The sequence below is a fragment of the Prinia subflava genome, chromosome 2, assembly GCF_021018805.1.
Source record: "Prinia subflava isolate CZ2003 ecotype Zambia chromosome 2, Cam_Psub_1.2, whole genome shotgun sequence".
In the NCBI taxonomy this organism is placed as follows: Eukaryota; Metazoa; Chordata; class Aves; order Passeriformes; family Cisticolidae; genus Prinia; species Prinia subflava.
Genome location: NC_086248.1, coordinates 93796295 through 93819071, shown reverse-complemented (window position 1 = coordinate 93819071; position 22777 = coordinate 93796295). Strand labels below are relative to the sequence as shown.

Genomic DNA, 22777 nt, shown 5'->3' with positions numbered 1-22777 from the left:
GCCAAATCAGACCATCTCCCAACTCCCTTTCTTCTTCAGCGGGGGACTCCAGCTTTCTGGTTCTGTTTCCTTTTGTATTCAGTTCTGGAGAGCTTTGTATTTTCTTGTAGTGTTTTGTGGTATCTTTGGACACAGCTATTTCTTATCCTTTCTTTCATCAGGAAGTTACTTAAAGGGAAAGTTGTGTTGCGTTCCTTATTTAGAACTATAACAGAGAATTGCTTTTATTCTGGATATTCTGCCCTCCAATTATCACTTGCAGTTTCTGGATAATCTTTAGTGTTTATCTTAGGATGGTGTTAAAAGAGACAAAGCTTCATTACATGCTTACTTACCTTGGGAGTCCTTCCAGTCAGGAAAGCTCTGCAGCTTTGCTTCCCTCTGCTTTGTTACTGACTCTGTTTCCAAACTGTGCCATTAGATCTCTTTAACAATGAGAAACCTATTATCTAAAACTATCCCAAACTTAGGAGGGATGGCAGTGAACGGCAGCATTGGTCCTCTGAACATGAATCTAGAAATAGTAACAGCAGTGGTATTAAGGTGGTACGGGTGAACATTGTAAATTGTCTGGAGGAATGACACCATTCAGAGAGCAGCCTGAGGGAATCCTCCATATCTAGAACTCTTCAAGAATTTTTGCAGAATGATCACTCCTTGCTCCTGCATATCTTCCCTTTCTGATAAGCTTTAACTGCAGATACCTGTATGAGTTTGGCCTTCATCTTGAGCTGAACACGGTGTTCTACTTCTTTGGTACTTTCCTGATGTGCACAGACTAGGAATGTAAGACCAGCAAATCATTTTTGGTTGAGTGGATTTTGAGCCAGATGTTAGATGGAAGGAATACCTGTGCCCTGAGCCATTGCTCACCTGGTTCTCCACCTGGCCAGCTACACCTGATGCAGAAGCACAGCATTTTAAGAGATGGGCAGTTAATTGCTTTGTTCCTAAGGATACATTTTGTATAAGCTTTTAAAACTATAACAGATTTTTATATCTATTACACAGTAGTAGCTTTCCATTGAAATGAATTTCATGTATAAAATCGAACAGCAAGTGAAGCATTTGTAGAAGTTTGTTTTTCTTTCATGTCTCCTTGTGCATCAAACAGTGCCAGGAACTGGACACTTACAAAATAGTTAGGATGTCACTGAATGAAACATGGCAATTCAGGTTTGGCCTGAGCCATTTTGTACACAGATGCAAACAGATGCCACTGATTACAAAAAAGTTCTAATTTATTTGTTGTTCAGATAAGGAAGCTGAAGCTGTGATTCACATGTTTCTGAGCGGGGTGCACTGGGATGGGGGAAAGGAGATGCTGGGCTCTGTGTGCCACTGATGGTAACACAGGGTACTGACTAGCAGTCTTAGCAAAGCAGTTGCCAGAGGTTTAAGAGTACACAAATAAAAATGAGTTAAAGTCACCATTTTTAAGGGGCTTCTGAAGCTTGTAAAGAAAAAGCAGTGTTTGTGAGTGCAATAGTCCTGCTTCAAGTTCCTTATTTCAAGCTAAGCTTACCAATTTAATTTTAATCCCTTTCAAACGCCTTGGTCATGCTTTGAAGATAGCAAGCCGCTCCCTCAAGCTCTGAAGCTGAGCACTGGCCCTTTTTGTTTCCACAAGCCGAAAATAAAGTGTTCGCATGAGCTCATTTACAGAGAGTAGAGTTGGCAGCCTTATCAGGAGAGGAGAAAAGAGCTCTGAAGATGAAAAGCTATCGCTGTGACAGAAGTCTTTATTAGGTTGGGCAGTAACAGAACGTAGTGTACACGGGATAAAGTGATGGCTACCTAGAGCATTTAGGGAAAACCAGAAGAGTAATAATGTTTTATGTTGTTCTTAGACTGGCTTCTTTGGTGATCCCTCTGGCCTAGGGATGTTTGGAGTGGAAAAGGGGACTGTGTAAACAGAATACTGTCTGTGCCATCTACAGCCTCTGCTGGTTAGAAAAAGAAGAGAGTCAGAAAAAGGAAAAGTAAAGATCAGTCATTACGTAGTTCCATAATTACTCAGCATTCCCTGTTGTTGCAACCCTCTGCTTTGAGAGGAGACAGACTTTGAAAATCCCTTTATCGAGTTTCTCACATATGTCAAATCCCATTTAGAACAAGTATTTCTGTTGTTGAAATTCACGTATTTCAGGACAATTTTTTATATAAGGCAAGTGATACACAAGACCAGCTTTATACTGATAATAAAGTTTAATTCCACTAATCTTCTTCCAGTCATTGACAACCTATGTGGCTTGTTTTTATGTCAGAATTTTTCCTGTTCATTTGTTAGATTTTCTTCTTCATTAAAGGTTGTGTCCTCTTGCTAACCCAGGAGTAAAGCCATGACATTTTGTAGGTAACAATGTCTTCACAACCTAAACCCATTCCAATTAGTGGTATGTTAGCTAAAAGAAAAAAAATGGTTAACTAGTTGTTTCTGTGATTCTTATAAATTTCACAGCTGCTGTGAAATTCAAATAGAGACCTGTATTGCTTTTATGGATATTTCTGTCCCCCAGTAAAAGCAGAAGAACCCTTTACTTGAAGTTCTGAATTGCCTTCTTTAATGCTTTTAAACAATAGACCCATTTCTTCATTTAATTAAAACAGTAAAAGTTGTGGCTCCACCATACAGATTGACAGAGGACTGTAATTAATTTGGTTCATTTCTTTTTTTTTAATCACAATTAACAATAAAACGCAGTGCATTTTGCTGGAGAAGTAACCAAGTAAAAAACAATGAAAAAGAAAGATAAATGGCAGTAATAATGCTTACATTAATTAGGAGGGTATGCTGGATATTATGCTGGGAAAAGTGTGCAATTGGGCTTTTAGTGGCATGGGAGTTAGAGCTGCAGTTTCCTCGGAGTAAGGACTGCAGGTATTTGTTCATCTAGAAAACTGTGTAAAATTGCTGGATTCTAATAAGGGATCTTTGTGCAGTGGAACATGGCACTGATCTCTGAGTGTGTCCTAAGGTAAACTGTTCCGTAGTAAAGAATAAAGTGTGATGGAAAACCTTCTCTTCAAAGACAGACTTACCAGTTTTTTCCTGGGCTGTGTCAAGTTCTCATATTTGGTTGGGAAAAAAAGCACCAATATTTATTGGTCGTACATCCAAATTAAATTTTTATAGGGTTTTCAACAGTTGTACGTCAAAACTGAAAGGGAGGGAAAACGTCCACAATCCAACAAACTTTTTATATGAGGTTCTTGCACCTTTACAATGGTTTTGTTCCTTCACTGTGCTTACTTTGTTGCTAATCAGTATGTAGTCTGCTTCCTCACATTAATAATGTAAGTTGAAACTAGCACTAAATAACCCACCTTTTTTTTTCATGGTATCTATTGATGAATGAAAAGGACATGAAGGAATTCTTTGTCTCGCCCTAGCTATTCTCAGTGGAGGAATTACTAGTCTAGCCATTGATCTTTGCCATTGGCAGGATTGACTGTGTTGCAATTGCATGTAATAAGATACATTTTCTGTCCTCATTTCCAAACTGACGTCGTTTTACACTTCTTAAAATCAAATAATATGCATTAACCAGTTCAGTATTGTACTTCTGCGAATCACCATTCATTTCAGGATTCAGGACATGTGAGAAGTATCTAGCAAATGTTTGATTATGGCCAGTTCAGCAGCAGTAGTCTGAGACGAGCAGGTAAATCTCTCTCACTGTGGGTAGCTTTGGTTCATGCAGCTGCCAGCACAGGCAAAATTCTTCACTGACACTTCAGACCCGGTGTGCATAACAGTTCACCTGCTTGTTTGTTACTCTCCTGAAGTATGTTCCTGGTAGAAACTTTTGTTTTCAATTCCCTTTTAAAGCTCAGCACGCTGAGCCTCCCTTTCTTATGCACATGCTGCCAGTGGAGGATTGTCTCTAGATAAATTATGCCCTCTCTTTCTTAAACAAGATTAAAGAGCTTCTCGGCTGTTAAGTATCCAGCACTTGAAATCCCAGTCTGTTCAGCTCACTGTGGCATTTGCCAAATGTGTGGAGTTCTGATGAGGATTGTATACCTCAGTGGTACAATGTACAACATGGTTTAAGAAATGTAAAGTGTAGAGAGCATTTTTTGATGTTTAGCACAACGATGAAAACCCATTCCTCAGAGTAGAATCTCTAGAATGGGACAAATAAAAAACAAGTATATGAAAAGCTTTTTTACTCTGTCTTACATATTTATGTAACTACAAGGAGAATTTCCTCATCTTTTAATTAGATAGATTTAAAAGTTAAAAAGCCTGTCCAGAGGATTTAAAACTTATTCTGATGCTGTTTTGTGGAAATGATTTTGAATAAAAAATGGGCTACACTGTTTCAGATGTAGGAAAGGTGCCAATCAAAATCACAGAATTCTGGCTCTGAATTTATTTGAGGCTTAGGATTTTTTTGATGTGGAATTAGTCATCTTTGGAAGTTACACAAAAAATTTACTCTGAATGTAAAAAGATTGTCGATATAGATTTTGCAGTGTGTTCTTTATTTTGGTGGGCTCATAATCTTAATTTAAAGGTCTAGTTAAAGGTAAAATTCTTCAGGATTGATGGATTTCCTATTGATCTAACTGCAAGTTAACCTAATTTCAAGAAATATGCAAATATCATCACTGAGAGAACAGTAGTCCCCACAGAAATTTGGCACGAAGTAGAGATTCTTATTACACTTCACTCTTCCTGGATAGTTTGAGAAGAAGATCGCAGAGCAATCTAAAAGGAAAGGCACAGGCTGGAGAGAATAATAAGGAGGTATCAATCCACCACACCACACCATCTCTGACACAATGGCATGACAAGTGGAAAATAACATAACTCTGTAAAATAGGGAAAAGGCAGTAAAAAATGAATTGTGTTACAGTTTCTAAAACCTGCCTCAATTGAAGAAACAAATGCTCCTGAGCAGTGCCAAGGTGTACGATTTTCACATAAATCTCACATGTCAGCAAATGGGAAACATGGTAAAACCCTAAGAAACAGTGTCAGAAAATATCAGATTTGTTAAGACCATTGAGATCACTGATTTAAGAAGGTCCCATCACCAATCCCAGAGGCCTTCCTCATAGGATCCACCCTCAGTGGCATGTGTTTTGATTTTCTCCAATAAATGGTATTCCCAGAAAACATAGTGACATTTCCTAGTACTGATGCACAATTTTGCTGCATATAAACTTAATTAGAGGTATTTTCTTCAATGGTCAGTTCCTTCCCTTTCTGCAGGTTTAACTGGGTTAAGTCTTCAAGAATGAACATTTGAATCAGTTCCCTTTGAAAATACATGCAAGATCTTATTCCTGTTATGTCACTAGTACTTTCTTGGTTCTGATTTATCTGCGTGTTTGTGTACCATTCTTCTCAGTATATCTAATCCAGATTAAAATTAGTAGAAAAAAACCTTGAACGTCTGAAAATGGATCCAAATTTGACCTGAGGATTAAAATACTTTCTGGAACAAATGAGCACATGGCAGAAGGAGTTTCTGATCCAAAGTTAAATGTTCTAAGGTCAAGGAGAGGGAAAGAAAAAAGGAAGAAACAGGTTTGTTTTGTTCAAATAACAGTCCTAGGTACAATTTTGGATCTTGTGAGAGTAATGTGGAGATGCAATGATGGGCAGAATCCAAATGTGGAAAACTGAACCACACGGAGATTTTATTTGCCAACAGCTCTCCAGACCATCCCTTACTGTGTTTAGTTTCCTGTATTTATATTCAAGGATTGCCTGTGTAAAGCAGGATAAATGAGTGAGTAAGGAATTTTGACTCTCAGCCTGTGTTGGTCATTAACCAATGCAGTGTCATTGGTTTGACTTACACTGTGCAAAGTACACTCAGCCTTTAGTCATCATTCTTTGAAGAGCTCCTGCTGGAAGAGTTGCTCAAAACCTGTCCTAGGAAGAGTATTACACGCGTTTTTTTCATTTTGAGGATGCTAGTTACAAATATCTTGACATACTCTTCTAGGTGTCTGTATGTGGGTTTGTTTCATTACATTATTTTATACATAATCTGTTGCCTTTTTATGCAGTGAATTCTACTCTTGGGTCTTGCTGTCTTATAAATGGGGTGTCACATTCTGTATGAATGTATAATGACATGTCCAAAGAAAAAAGAAAGAAAGAAAGAACGAGTCCAATCTATGTGTTTTAATGGAAGGAAGAGAACTCTGGAACATAAAGCAGAAAACTTTGAAAAGAACACACTTGTATTTTGAAAAAAAATACAAAGTCAATGAAAGTAAACTCTTTGCTCTTCTCACCCTTAGAAGTAGCTTTGGAGAGATGTGCAGACTTCAGTAGAGCTATAATAGATTTGCAATGCATTGAGTGAGAAGACCTTGGTCTCCTGTTTGGTAAATACTCTTTTCATGGCCTCTAGCAAAACCAAATGTGTGTGTTTAGTATTGCTCATGTTGAGTATTCCCATTGACATCTGCATTCAGAAGGAGGTTAGGCATGTATCAATTTAAATAGACTTGCTTGTCAGGAATTATTGACTTAGAACTATTTTAATTATGTTTTTTGAAATTCTGCATCTGTTAAAATTCTATGTAAAAATAATTTATGAGGAAATTTTATGCTTTATTTCCTCTTTTAAATAATGCTCATGTAATTATGTCGCCCAATTACTTGTATTAACATACCCTTGTACACTGTACAGGTTTCCTTCATATCAGTTGCCATTACAGTTTAAAGAAAAATATTCTCCTCAGACAAGCATCTTTTATATAAAGGCATTTTTAACAGGGAGGAATTGTTTCTTCTGTAAAAGAATAATTCTTGTGACAAAGATTGTTGACCTTTTTTCTCTTTCTTTTTGTTTTGTTTTGTTAATTTAAGCGGGCTAAAATTACATACATATTCATGTATTTGAATAAGAACAAGGCATTACTCTTGGATATTTTCCATAAATTTGTTCTCATAAGCAATTTGATAGACATCTACTAAAAGTGTAATGGGGGAAGTTTACAGTAAATTAGTCTGCCTGGTTTAGAAAACTAGAATTTATTAACCCATTTCCCAAAGGCCTGGTGTTACCTATGAGATTAGAAGAAAATTTTCACTCTTTCTGTTTTAGAGCAGGGGCACTTTATAATATTAAGTCTGTATCGTCTAATTGTTTAAAAATGCATTGTGTTTTATTGAAGTGAAATCAATTTACCTCATACTATTATTTGTTTGTAAGATGAGAGGCAGTCAAAAAGTCTGGGAAATGCTGAGCACATCTGCAGTTAGGTTTTTCAGCTGGGGCTTTCTGCGTAGGCTCTGATCCATTCCTTTGCTAGCCAGGAGGAGCTGTCGATGTGCTGGCTAACCAACACGCCTCTGCATGGAAAGCTTCTGGCAGCAGTGTCAGGGAAGTGGTATCCCTAATAAACCTTCCATTAATTGCTCAAGTAGTACCTGGAGACGAGGCTCAGGGGCCAGAGGCAGGGGAAGCTGTCACTCCAGCAGTCAGGCAGAATGTCAGGTGGTGAGGCTGGCAGGGTGTGTGAGCTAAGGTATAAATCACTCACACTCAGGGCATGAATGAAGTGCTGAGCATCTTTGGGAGAACATTTAAAATTCAAAGTGAAGAAATAGTTGTTGGTTTTTTTCCTTTTGTGGCTGCAGAACTTTGTTAACTCCTTGTGTGTCATTTTCTTTTCCATTGCTTTATAAAGAAGAAACACAATCATATACACTTGTTATAGGAATCGTAAAAAACTTGGTCTTGTCTTTTCACACTTTAGCTGATATCACCAGATATTATCTTAATATTTTTGTATATATGTATATACAGCAATATCTCAGTCCTTCTTGTGTTAAGGGAAAAGAAGTGAATGTTAGAAGATTAACAAAATAGTATGCATCTTTTAATTTTGTCACATTCCACCACATCTGATAGTTTTATATACTTTATATATCTACCCATATAATTGAGTTGAATGACTGAAGCCTTCTCTGGTAAAATTGAATACATTAAAAAAAATATTCCCTATTTTGCTCCTCACTTAACCTTAGCATCAGAACTTGATCAATTAATTTTGGTGCTTTTCTGCTCAGTTTCACTTTCTGGTTCTCATGTATGCACAGTGCTTTGATAGTAGTATTCATGGAAGAACAGGGGAAATGTTATGTACAAACAAAGGAAAAGGCATAGTTTCAGTACTCTGGGAAATGCTGGGGCAAATGTTTCTACCATGGATGGGATCATGGTCCTCCATTAAAGGCCATTTGTAAAATCCCTTCCTGGCAAGGCCATTTGAAATGTTTTTACCTGCCACCTCCAGAAACCATAACACAGGCAAAGGAGAGCTCTCCTTTTTTTGTTTCCATCTTTAAAAGGAATGCTACAATACTAATAGGAAACAATTCCACCACATTGACATTTTACGTAATTCTCTGTTATGTCTCAATTTGATGCCCCTCTAGCCACTACATTTTGAAGTTTTGGTCGTTGAACAGTCATCACTTTAACTGCAAATAATGAAACAAAAAACTTACCTTTTTTTATCCACATTAAGATTTTCAGGCAGAAGCAACACTGAACAAGAAGGTGCTGTGATGTGCTATGTCAGTGTCTTCCAGTCCGAACATATTAACCCAGATCATTGGCTTCCCCCCTACCTAAATAACAGACTGTATTTTTAAAATAAGCAACTGCTCAGACAAATCAGAAAGGAAGCAGAAACCAGGAATTTCAGATACCTGACAGTCATAAAACATGCCCATCTGAACTGTACACCCCTATAAGCCACTATTGAACTTTACTCTTGCAGCTGAGAGAACTGTAAGAAACAGAAAGTTGCAGTATATGGACAGGAAGTGCAAAGTACAGAAAAGCCCTGTCATTTGCCAAAGACATCTGAAACTAGTAATATAAAATCTTTTTTCTTGAGGTTAGAATTATCCTGTAGTTGTACTGCAAGATTACTCTGGGACTCCAAATGAAACCCTGCTGTGTAACTCCTATCTCGTCCTGGAAAACATGTGCCAGCAGAATAACAATACAGAAGGTAAAATGCTCATATTATGGCTGCAGAAAGCCAAAAAGTGAGAATATCTGCCACTGTTTTCCAAGTCAAACCCATATTTTCACATAAAGTGTGTGTGTGTGTAGGTTTAAAAGTACCCCTTTTTTAGCATCAGACCGGTGTATGTACTCATTAAATTACTTCAGATATTTTACATTTCCATTTAGGAAGTGTTCCTAGTGTTCCCATTGCAGTCTTGCATGTAAGTCAAATTGATAAAGTATACTGAAAAACTCACACTCACAAATCATGGTAAGACATAAATAATGCCCCTAAAAATCTGTTAGCTGCAAACAGAAGCTGAGACGAGGTTCTTGGGCTTTTCTTCGTTGTGCCCACTGCTCTAGATCCTGTAGAACCATAAAATAGCATGCAGAAGACAGAGAGAAGTTCAGAATTCTGCTGTAGCTTTTGAGGAAGCTAGAAGAATCAAGTCTGAAATGGATGCAGTTCCACAAATCATTGTTACTCTTTAAAAGAATAAAGAAAAAGCTTGGAAGAATTACACAGTGTTGCACCAAAAGAAATACAGCTCATAATTATTTAACACATAAATATGAGAAAGATGGCAGAGATAGGGTTGTTATGGGTGTACTGAGAGAAAAGATTATGTCAAAATTATGTTTTCATGAATAAGCCTTGGAGAAATCCAGAATTATGTGAGAAAAATATATATTTGCACTGAGGCCAGTTTAGGCCCAAGTGGCATTATAAAGCCATCCTAGCTGTAAAGGTATGTCTCAGTTAATTTGCCAGGTGAGTGCAGTTTGGAAAGTAAATTTTGCCTGTCTTACACTTGTACAGGGCATCACAGAATGGCTGCTCCTTGAGAAAGACAAAGAAGATTTTGTCCCTTAGGGGCCAAAAAAAGGCTGATAAAACAGAAAAATACCCAAAGATAGGGATCATATTTGTTAGGGTAAAAATCTTAATGTTTCATTGAATTTTACATCTGTTTTAAATCTCCAGTAGAATGAGCCATCCTTTAGTTTTCTCTGGTTCTGTTCCAGCAGAATGAAATCACTTCCTGTAGGTACAAATCCAAATTCTAAGCGGGATATCTCTTGGTCCCAGTAGAACTGATGTTGTTTTGTGTAACTGTTTCAATTCACACTATTAAGAACTTCCCTGTGATTTCTGGATCACAGATTAATTCCAGAATCCCACATCCTCCAAGTCACTAACTGAAATATGGTGAGGACTGCACATTATTGTATCTGAAAAGGGTATTGAGATCTTGTTCATGCTGCTGGTACTTCACAGTCTGATTATTGTAATGCATTTCATTTCAATCTTCCCTTCTCTCTTGAGAGTTGCCAGCAAATGGTCCAGAACTTCAGTTAGACTTCTTTTCTATTAGAGTTGTCACCAGCATAGCTCTTGAATTCTTTATAAGCCCTAGTGATGTGATCTAGAAAAAGGCCTGCTTTTGACCTTCAGGCATAAGCATGGCCTTACTCAAACTTACTTTTTGACCTTTCTGTCTCCTGATGTTCTGTGCCCTCTCCTTGGATCATCAGCCAAGCTGCCTTTCCCAGTCTGGGCTTGTCAACCTTTAAAGTAATGGTTACAAGTGTATTGATGCAGTAATGACTTTACAGCCCAGCAAGCTCCACTTCATTAAATTGGTTGTAATTTGAACTCTGAAACACGATAGCATCTTCTGTAATTATATTTAAATAAATTAAGGTTAGAACTGTGGTATTTAGTTAGTGATAGATGGCCTTTATTTATTCTTACACCTTGTCCCAGGACATTGTATGCATAATTAAAAAAATAAGGCATATACTCTCATATAGTATGGTTATGATATATAAGCACATTGACACGAAATTTAATGGTGCAATTAGCAACAGTATTTTCTGTGTTATTCATAGAAGCTGTTGCAGTATTTTACACTGCTTCCTAGTAATTAGTATATTAGTAATCCAGGTGATGGGGAGCGAAGTATTATGTAATGGTAACTGCTTCATTTCAGAAACACCAGGGCTTTATATATATATTCAGCCTTAGTTCTGCATTCCTTTTCCTTTGCAGTTTACAAATATGCACATTTTGCAGTTACACGGGCTCTTCCTCACTTTGGAAAGGGAAGGAAAATAAGTGGAAGCTGTATAACCTGTGTTTATTTGCCTAATTTCAGTGTCTTTTAAAATCGTCCTGAGTCTAGCATAGTTCCATTGAAAACCTGGTCGTTTAAAACTCAGAAAAGATCAAATTTAAGCACTAGCAATGCAGTGCAAAAAGTGTATCTCTTCCAAAAAAGAGACAGATTTTTTTCTAAGTTCTTACATGAAGTGTAAAAGATATTCTTTTGTAATATTTGAGAGCTAATCACTGGATAATGGGTGTTGCATGTTTAATGCAACAGTGTAGCTGTCATGTTTTTCTTTTCTTTTTTTCTTTTCTTCTTTCTTCCTGCACATTCACCTCTTCTTGAACAGAAATAAAAGGTTCAAGGCTTGTCAGCATCAGTTTATAGATAGCTGTTTAAAAATAATGAGGTATTGGGTATTGTAAGGCTCAGGGCTGTCTTGCCAGACTCATTTATTTCCATTCACCTTTTGTCAGAATTGCAGACAGAAGACATTCAATTAAAACTTGTCACCTGTTGCGTGTGACCTAATTTGTATTTGTGAGTGTCACAGATTAGGATGCATATGGAGCCATTTAAAAATGTAAAGGAACAATAAGATTCTTAAACATTTTATGCCACATTTTCGTCATGTGAACATCTTTGTTTATGGACCATTCTTCAAGGGAAATCACTTGGGCTAAGAAATAATAGAATTTATTTACACAAAGTCTCATTTACATGGGAAAACTAAGGGGATTTTTATTCACGTTCTTCTGTGGTTTAATGCATAAATGACAGTGCACAAAATTTCAGCATGTAGATGATTAGTTCATGCAAAGTTAATGTTCCTTTCAAGAGAGTTTGAGTACTGAGCTGTGTAAGTAATGCATTTATCAGTTCTTTTGTCAAACTCAAAAAAAACAAACCGCTGGGCTTTAACCTAAGAGATGTGTTTATCAAAGTTCCTTTGCAAAAATCCAGCTGTCTCATCCCCTCCTCCCAGGACAAAAATTAAATTTCCAAAACACTGCTTACATCTGGTTGCCTAGCAGCTTTGTTTACTGTTAAACATAAATAAAATCTGAAGTATTGGTTTGAAGCACTTCCTTTGCAAAAGCAGAATTTTTTTCTTTTGATTGTTCAACCTGGAACAATTCACTAAGTATTTTAATTAGCCTGATTATTTAGGTTTTTTAAATAATAAACTGTTTTTCGCAAATTGTTGCAGAGGAAGAGATAAATTAAACAACTTCTAGTCACAGATCAAGTTAGATACTAAAGCAATAAGAACTGTTTGGTTTTCAGTCAACTATATGAGTCACTTCATGAATTAATTGTTTTATAGGCACCTTTTGAGAACAGCCAATTTTATCCCACATTAACAGATACTTTTTGGTACTAAATGAATGTAAAGTAGGAGGATGATTTTTAGACTTCCTGTGCTACTCTAAATAATGTGTTTAATTGTGGAGATAGCTATAGGAAGACAAAACACTTAAGCCTTCCCTGGTAATTGTTAATTCAACCATAGATCAGGACAACTTTGATGTGAGTCATAGCTTATATCTTCTTTGATGAATTAGGACTCTGTTTTCAAAATATTATCTGCCTAGTAGACACATCTTTTACATCTCTAGCTGGGTTTTTACCTGCATAAGGTATTATCCAAATACTTTGTAAACTGATAGCAGAAGCTCTTTGGCATTCTTGTAATTCAACACAAAAAACAAGTATGCAGATCCAGAAAAAAAGATAGCTCATATTACCTTATTTCTTCTGCCTGTTTCTACTGTATTGAGAGAGGTCTTTCATGGTTTGAAGTATTTTTTCCATTGTAGATCTTTCAGACTGCAGGGTTAATTTACTGGACTCTAACCCCAAATTACAGAGATTACTAAAGTCTCTAAAGAGTATCTAGATTAGAGTGCATTCTTAAATCTCAATACATCCTGTCTGTGTTCATAGTGCAAAAATCAACTAGTTTTTCTGGTTTATGTAAATAAAAGCAAACCAGAGTTTATAATATTCACTGAAGTTTACTCAGCAATCTTAGAAATAATCACAGTATTCAAGTGAACTGGAACACTATCAGGACGTCCCAAAGGAGAACCACACTGGAACCTGCCATTAAAATTGTTTCTGCACTTTCCAGTTTTGCTGTTAATCTGAGTTTTTTTACCTCTGCTACTGATATTCCTCTAGAGCTTGGCAAGATACAGTTATGTGGGTATTCATTTTTACCTGTCTCATTGTTGACGACAGTGATGGGAATCTTGCAGACATCTGTAGAAAATGGAATGTTAGCCAGTTACATATCTCAGAAATGAGACAGGAATATTTTTCATACATACCAAATGCTGTGTTAGAGGTGGGACTTGCCATGAGACTATTATGTAGGGGGAATAGGAAGGGAGCAGAATATGAAATTCCTGAAGGAAGTCAAAAGTCCACATTTGAGTCTGATTTCAAACCTGTTGTTTACTAAGTAAATTACTTTTTTTTTTTTTTTCAAAATAAAAAGCTGCCCAGTTAAAGGTAGTGAACAATTTCTTACAGGCAGTCCTGATGTTGGTAGGACTTGATTTGAAGGATTGGACTGCCTTCCAATGTAGCTTGAGAATTTGTTGTGGGTCTAGAGCTCTGTGGAAAGGACAAGAACATTTATGGGTCAAGTGAACAAATGAAACTGGAAGCTTGTAGCCAAAGTAAGAAGGAGGGGATGGAGAAGAAGAATAGAGATGGATGATAAAGGAGCAAACAGTGGTGGATGATAAAAGGAATAAATAATACAATTTTAATATGGCTTGGATCTGTATGGAAAATGAGATTACATGGTTAAATAGTATTTTCATACTGGGGACCTGAATTGCAAAATCAATAATATATTGCAGTATGGGCAATCCTTTTGCTTTTGTAGCATCATCACAGTGAGTATCTATCCTGCATGAGGTCTTCAAGGCAGTGTGAGAAAAGGACCACAGAATAGGAATAATAATTTACATTTATTGGCAGGGGAGAAACAGATGAGGAAATACAGAGAAAATTAGTTCAGGTTTGCCTGTGTTGTTTGGATTTAATAACCTGGTGGGTAGGTCATGTGGCACCTCTGCTCTGGCCTTCAGTTTCTGTGCAAAGCTGTGTGGACACATTTAGTGTAGAGTAAGTGCCCAGTGTGATTTTGTTGTGTGTTGTGTAGCATTTGATAGAAATCATGCAAAGATTATGTAAAGAACAGGAGGTAAACTTTTTTTTGTAGAAGCTTGTATAGAGACTATATAAAAGCATATATTCCCTCAAGAATAGCTGGAGAATTTCTTACGTTGTATCAGTACATGATATGCTTTGTTTTAAAAGGTAGCTGTTGTATTGATTTACAGAGTTTCCATCTCTCCCTATGTTACAGCTCTACACCCCAACCCTCATCTTCTGAGATTTGTGTCTAAATCTTTGACTACCCATAACTCCTGAACAAATTATTTCATGAGTTGTGCTTGTCCTGAGAGGTAAAGTTGCACTTTAGCATTGAAAGTAACTGCTCTCTTAACTGGTGGCAAGCCTGTTATTCCTGTTTCTACCCTGTGGTCATCCCTGTTTTTCCCATTAGGGCTCTTGGTGCTGTTTCTCTGTTGAAGGCTGTTCAAATGAGCACTAGGAAATGGGAAGAATCAGCTTCCTTGTCTGCGGTGGAGCTGTGTTCAGCAGCACAAATGGATGTTTTGACCCTGAAGAACTGTGATTATAATACGTACAGTGCAGTTCTTTGGGAGATATTGCATGATTTTTTATGGGTGGAGTGGGTATCTTTCTTTTCCCTTCATGGCTGAGGACTGATTGGGTGGGTGAACTGAGATGCTGAAGATTTTGTGAAGCCACAATGCACAGCAGAGCTGAAGCAGAGGTCTTCTTAATTTCTCGAGATGTCACAATATCCTCCTTAATAATCTGAATACAGACTGTGTGGAATTTAAACAGTTACATCTGTGACTGATGTAAAGCACCTCCTGCCCCAAATGAGGAATTTTTGTGGACAAAATTATTTTTATTTCTTCTCTTTGTTATTCTAACAAAGGAGGCATTAGTTGCTACTGTCTTGAGAGCTATTGTCTTGATAAATAAGCCTTTATGTAATGAATTCCCTTATACAAGCTATAGGATTTAGAGAGGAATATGCATGCATATACTCCTGAAACCTCTGGATTACAGATGCTACCTGCCAAACTCCAAGGTTTTTATGGAATGTCAGATGGGTATAGCTTGTTAAGCAGTGTCTTGCACTGTGTTTGCTTCTGTAAAGACCCTTGGGAAGTCAAATATCATTTAGGTGTGTTAGATTGTCAGAAATTAAGTCCAAAGTTTCTGCTTCCTTACAGATATAGGGTATCTTACACATAAAAGAAATATTAGGAGCCAACATGATGGTAAACTGTGTCAGCTTTATTGGAAGGGTTATAAAGCTCTTATTTGTAGTCTTTTGTTGTTATCAAATCTATTTTCACATTAAAATTTGAGTTCTATTATAGACTTAGATAATTCAAAACTGTGCAATACACTTCTTCCCCAGTTATCTAGAAGTTGAGGTTTTTAAAGGAAAGCTTTATTTACAGATACAGCAATGTATATTAGGTGAGGGCATAGATCTAAGTAAAATTTTGCTATTGTGACATTTTTCTGTATTTCCCTCCATGGAATATGTGAATGGCTTGAATGTGTAGCTCATCTAATGCAAAGGAGGTAAAAAAAATGTTCATCTTGATAGATTTATATTATTTTAATTTAAGCTTCAGTTCCATTACTTTTTGATTAAACATACTTCTGTCTGATGCTATCCATCTTTTATCACTATGAAATCTGTTCCCAAGCAGAAAGAAGGATGGCATCTGAATTATGCAGAAATCATTTTCTATCTATTTTTCTTCAAATGCTGGGCAGTCTTTTTCATAATCCCACCAATATTGCATGTGGCTTGTTCTAATCCTCTGCCTATTTCTGAATATTCAACTATCAAGCCTTAGTCTTTTGCTGTTTGTTTTTATGGCAGTGTATTGTCCAGGATGTCATTTGCTTCAAGTATAGCTCAAGCAAACTCCTGATTCAAGTGTGAAGAATAGTGAGTTATCATTAGTTCTGGACAGGTTTGAGCTATCAGATTTTTAAGTGGTATTGTAGTTCGTGCATTTCTAAGTATAACTTTGAAAAATAGAAACAAAATTAAGCATGCTCTGTTGATTGAATCAGCAAAAAAAATATCAAACAGCTTAGACCACAGATCAGTCAAAGTTACATAGGTGACTACCATAAATAAGATTCCATTCATAATTATGCAGTGACCTCTTGGGGTGTGTGGCTCATTTGTGTTAATATTTAAATCGTGTGATCCCCATAAATGCAACTGGAGACATACAATGAGAAATGTACTTCGTGGGTTTGATGAACTGGCGAACACAGTCTTCTGCAGTAAACCAGGTGAAATTTCACTGTTAAGTAGAGGTGATCATTACTCACTTTCCTGATGAGCAAAAGCTATTAAGCAGTGTTGTAGACAACTCACTGAATTATAGTTGCCAGTGTTTGTTGTGTTCTTGAAGCAAGCATCTCCTTTCTGTGTTAGTAACCCAGGAAATATAAGCAAAAAAAAAACCCCAGTATCACCCCAACAATAGTTGGCTTGGATTTCTGCTTAGTTGGCAAAACAGTTTTCCTTTACCAAAACCCAGTCAATCTTTTTTGGTTTTTGAGAAGGAAAGAGGACTGACAGGTGTTTCCTGATAACTAGTCTGTGCTGCCAGTGCAGGTTCAGAGGCAGCACATAAACTCTGTGCTGTGTTCTTGCTGTGCACAGGGACTGTAACTTCTCCGGTGGTGCCTTCCCCTGCTGTCCAGAAGCCAGTTCTGGAGGTATTTTGTGTGTAAATACCCCCAGAGGGGTGGGAAGTAGAAGAGTGGGGCACAGTAATAGCAATAGGAAATATACATAGAGGAAGGAGAGCTAAAATACACAATGAAAAGTGAGAAAGTGAATTGCACTTAATCGCTTCCATCGCTCACAGGGTTCACTCATACTTTATGTGGCCTTGTGTTCTTGTGTTGTTAAATCTGTGTCATCAGGGACAAATTTTACACTTGGTATTACTTGTCCTGTTGTCCTGCATATGTGCCAAGTTCTTCAACTTCCGTGTTGTGTTACTACTTGGTTTTAGTCACATTCATCCGGGTTGTCTGGAAATCTGCCTGGGTGACTCAGAAAGAAAGAAAAGTATTTCCTTGTTTTGTAAGACCTACTGCCTTTGCACCCTTTCACCTTGTTCCATGTTATCAATAAGAGCAGTTGTAGCTTGTTTCAGGAAGGTAAACTCCTCTATATCATACAAACCAAGCAGCAGAATGCTGTACTGAGGAATGAGCAGTATGGACACAGAACACCAACGTTAATTCATCATTGATGACATCTAAATGCATAACTGTACAATTTCTTTCCAATCCTCATAAACAATTTCTGTCTTTTAGCCACATACGTATTCTTATTTTACAAGGAATATTTACTTTGTATCCTCTAGGCATGTTAATCTATCTTAATTTGATTTTTACTATCTAAACTCTATACAGAGCTCATTGTTTCTAAAGTTCCAATTCTCTGTGCTTCTCTGCTCGTAGTGTTATGTTTCTATATCCATGGTGTTTATTACAGCTTTGAAATTCTGCTTCTGGCAAAGATGACTTAAGATTAAGCTCTTTCAAATGGAAACTAAACTTGCTAGGTGTTTTTAATAATATGTAAAAATGAATGAATGGTTTTAAATGAACAGGAAATTATGTTGTATACTTAGCCTTGCATGCGTGGAACTCTAAACTGCTTGCAAATACTTGTAATGCTGATTTCCCATGCTTTCCAAAATTAATCTTTTGAAATAAACATGCTTTTAATATAAATATCGGAAGGCAGGAAATAGAAGATTGTTACCTGAAAGGCACGCTCATAATGTATTTAATTACATGTTTGCTTGTGTTTCCAAATGTAGGCGTGCGCCTAGACCGAGTACGCGGAGGTCGCCAGAAGTACAAGCGCAGAATAGATGCAGAGAACAGCCCATACCTGAACCCTCAGCTAGTTCAGCCAGCAAAAAAGCCATGTGAGTACACCACATGCACAACATTTCTCTCTCAGCACTGTCTCAGCTCTCTCTTAGCCCTGTTTGGTAAGCTCCTTCTGAGCTGAACAAGGGTTGGGTCAGAAAATATTACCGTGAAGACTGTATCGATTTGGCTGTTAACAGGTTTTGTTTTAAATATGCTCATCTTTCTCAAGTGGAGTTGAACAAAGAGTGTTTTTACAGGTGGAAGTGTATAAAAGCATGGTTTATGCAGTGCACATTTTACATTTACAGGTTATCTTTATTTTCAGTGGTACATAAAATGGTTCATACTGTGATCATTAGCTCATTGAAGCTTCTACTTTCGGATTTCACAAGAAAGTGATTTTTGTAGTTTTCACTAACTAAATGAGTTTGACTGCTCAACCTCCCAATGAAAATACATTAAGAGCCTCATTAATTTATACCTATAGATTAATACACTACCTAGCATTAGATTAAAACAGCAATATGCCACACTAATAACAAAGCAGAAAGTGGTAGTTTGGGCTCTGGTACCCTCATGGATTTTTTTTTTTCGCTTTGTTCTGTTATGTTTTAATAATGTCCTTGATTGTATCTCACCAGGCTGAAATTAAGAGAGAAAGAGATGATCATCTCACTGCTAAAATACAAGTTCCATCCTCTTTGCGATTAACTAAAAATAGTTAGGGGTTTTGCTTTGCAGCTTATATAAACTCAAGCAGTGACTGTACTAATTCCATGAAGTAAATTTAATAGCATTATAGCTGTAGTGCAAGAGGCTGGTGTATTACCCTGCAAAGACACACAGGCTGTGTATTATCAAGTGTTGTGAGCTCTTCCAAATTCAAATGGGAACACAGACCTCCAGTTGCTCCTGCTGAGGAGGTTAATTTGCTCCTAACGTGGATAAATAAGACAGTGAAATAAGGAGGACAAATTCCTTCTTGTCTCTCATTTGCCTCTGCCCCTAAGCCTCTGACAACACACATCAGTTTTAGCCCCTTGAAAATACCTGGCTGGTTGGAAAATGGAATCTGTTTCCAATGGTGTTCCCCAGTAGGGGACAGTGCTGTGTACAATACGTTTGAGCATATGGGGATCTGGAGAGCAAATAAACAGTCTTTGAACTGTAAGTGAAAGGGCATTTTAGCTGTGTCAAAGAAAAAGCAGCCAGTTTTACATAAAATTAAGGCTTAAGTGAACATATGGCATAGTTTCCTTTTGCCTTTCCAAAAAACATTATGCTGATTATATTCCTTCAATTGTCCAATCTGGCATCTTCTACTCAGCCTCCATAAGCTGTCCCACTGTTCTGTAAATACAATCTAGGGCTGCACTAAGCAGATTTTGCACATTATAATAAAAACTTTCTGATAATACAATAAAATTTAATAAACTCTAATGCTTAATTTCATTAGAGGTTTAGTTTTCCTGGGTGCACAGATTGTCAGTTTTTCATTTACTTGATATTGTCATTGAGTAGAAATGTTGATAGCCTAACATACCAAAAAAGCCAAGACCAAACAGACAAAAAAAGAAAAAAAATCCAAACCAAAAGCCCCAAGCCCTTAAGATATGAGCAGAGGTTAATGCAGTTGTACTGAAATACAAGAATCTCTGTGTAAACCCAAGATTATTGCAGCGTGGTGCATTACATTACCTGTGAGGTGATAACTACACCGATTTCTGTAAGCTCCAGTTGTCTGAGATAAACGAACCTCCTCATAAATCATTACTCATTATCTGAGTGCCTCCCTCCATTTTCCTTAGCTTGTCCAAGTACAAACAACTTTGTAATAAACATTTTCAAAACTTAATTTTCAAATCCTGGCAGATAAGTGTCCAGATTTGGAACAGTTGAATCAGTTTTGTATGGAAGTAGCCTGGGAGATTTTCTGGACCCTGACTGATAGTTTGTGCATAACAAAGGCACAGGAATGAAAATTGGGTTCTATTGATTCTAATTAGGGAAACATTAAATAAGATTTACCTAGAAACAGTGCTCATGGCTATTCAATTTCCTGAGTGATGGAGTTTTCTGAGTACATGCAGAATTTTTCTATGTTCTGTGCTAATGCATGTGCCAGTATGTGTAGCTTTTTCCCCCTGTAAGGAAAGAGCAGGTGTTTGGAGGATCCTTCCTACACTTACTTCTGATCTCAATTGTATTTTCCAGCTTCACCATAGAATTTAATGGCCTGCCCGTAGATTTTATTGACTGCAAAAATAAGAAGGATTTGAGATTTTGCAAATCCTGAGTCCAAATTGACAATATTCCTAAATAATCTTTGGAATGCCATTGTGAGGAGCCTCATACACAAATTAAAGTGGTTCTTCGGCCATTTCTTTTGCTGCAGGGGACAAAACCCCAGAACTTGGGGATGAGAGTGCTTCTTCATTCATTTATCAAACCATTTATCATGGTTTAAAAACCCAAAAAGTAGAAGTCCTCAGCTGCATATGTTTGGATGTTAAGACCTCTTAATTAATTTATCCCATTTTCCTAACCAATTAAAAATACTGGAATTCAGAAAGAAGTAATGTTATCTTTTCTCACTTAACATGTTTTCTGTGTGAAATTGAACAGGCTACAAAGAGACTGTCTAAAAATTAAAAAAACGTGCAAATGTTGTTTGCCAATATAAGTTAAAACTTAAACCTGTCATTTCTAAATACGAATAGAATTCCTTATTAATCAGTTTGATAATCAGTCAGCTATTGAGATCAAAAATTGCATCAGTTGGCATGGTTCCTGTAGTTCAAATAAAGCATCGATATGTCCCCTTGTAATAAAACAAGCTTGATGTGATGGTTTCCAGTTGGCATTTGCACTTATTATGTGAAGGACTAACATATATCAGAATTTCTGACACACAAATTTGGAATAAGGCAAAAATTGAAGAGACAGTAGATCACAGTCAAGGAGTCTGTGTCACTAAAGAGCAGTAAAGTATCAGAAATCTGAATCGAGTGAGCATTTTATGGAAATATGTCATGGACTAGCAGGGATCCTCTCTGACACTGCTGGGCAAGGCACATCCCAGTCAGCTTCCATTGCAGCAGAACAATGTGGTCTGTCCTGTGACTTACATGCAGATGGGGAAAATTATACTAATTCTGGCAGCATTCTCTGCACTCAGAAAATACTTGGTGTCTGCTCACAGTGGAATCCCATTTATATCAAGCCTTATAAAGTTTTATCTCGCTGAAGGGAACAGATTCATGTAAAATCACTACAAGGTGCCATTTGGGCTTTAAATTCTGATGGTGCATTTGAGGTCAAAAGATGTACCTACCAGGAAAAGTAAAATGTAAATATATTGGGGAGTACAGTAATGTACCTTGTATTAGGAGGCTTAATGAATTAGTCTTTTTCCCATTTTTCAGTTCTGCCTTCTCAGAGTAATAAATCAGGCTCCTGAATAGAGATAAAATACTTCCATTGTGCCTTCACATGGATATAGTGCTCATATTATGTTTATCCTACTTACAGAATAGCAACACTGTATTGTAAATCTTATGGGCTCTTCTCTTTTTTTCCTCTCTGCATTTTTCTATATAACTTAATTGATTATTCCAAATAGATGTCACAAGTCAACTAGATGAAAAAGTAAATATTTAACATGTGAATGAAAATGCTATATAGATAAAAATAAGAGGTGTGTGACTACAATAAAGTATCATTCTTTGCACAAAACCAGTTTTCTGAGGTAGAGTTTGCATATTTTCATACTTTGCTTGGTTTTGCACTCTTTATTCTCTTTGATTTTAGTGTTTTTTCCTGATTAGAAGTGAGAAGGAGATCATCAGTCTGGGTTTGTGCATAATGAATGGTACTTGGGGTCACTCTCAGGAGTTACATATTTCAGTGACTGACTAATTGCATGTGGTATTTACTCAAAAATACTCCTGCCTTTAAGGGGTGGGGTGGGTTGCAGGTAATTAGATGAAGGCAAAATGTTTCTGTTTGAACAGTACAAAATACACTAAAATGCATTAATCTTTTCCTATAAAGTTCGTATTACAGTAATAAAAGGGGATCATGTATTTCCATGGTCTGTTGAATTTATTATCTTAAGAACATACATGTCTGGCTTGATAAACACTGTTAATGGATCAGATTTGTTTGTGCTGTAACTACTTGTAAGAGGTCATGAAGTTACAATAAGGTGTAATTAGATTCAGTGTCTTAAGACAAATTTTTGTGCACTTTGAAATCTGAGCCATCTGTTTGAAGGTGTAGAATGATGCTACTGGTGATCTTGTAATGTTCTGGCCCATTTTTACAGATAACAAGATTGTCTCCCATTTGCTGGTGGCTGAACCAGAGAAGATCTATGCTATGCCTGACCCCACTGTTCCAGACAGTGACATCAAAGCACTTACCACTCTTTGTGACCTGGCAGACAGAGAACTGGTGGTGATCATTGGATGGGCTAAGCATATTCCAGGTACATACAGTGTTTATTGCAAATAGATAATGTACAGAAATCATCACATGGGTTATTCTGTGCTGGTAAAAAATACTGGTTTTTTCTCTCCCTGCAATGCGTAGTTTTCCAGGCCCTAA

General features: G+C 36.9%; 1 protein-coding gene across 12 annotated transcripts in view; it reads left to right on the top strand.

The window, feature by feature from the left end:
• ESRRG (estrogen related receptor gamma) overlaps positions 1–22777 on the top strand; it is a 369245-nt gene that overhangs the window by 298983 nt on the left and 47485 nt on the right. For all 12 annotated transcript variants that reach the window (XM_063391049.1, XM_063391050.1, XM_063391048.1 and 9 more), the window contains 2 exons: positions 18112–18222; positions 22497–22658. In XM_063391049.1, coding sequence (XP_063247119.1) covers positions 18112–18222; positions 22497–22658 — 273 coding nt within the window. The remainder of the gene's footprint in view (positions 1–18111; positions 18223–22496; positions 22659–22777) is intronic.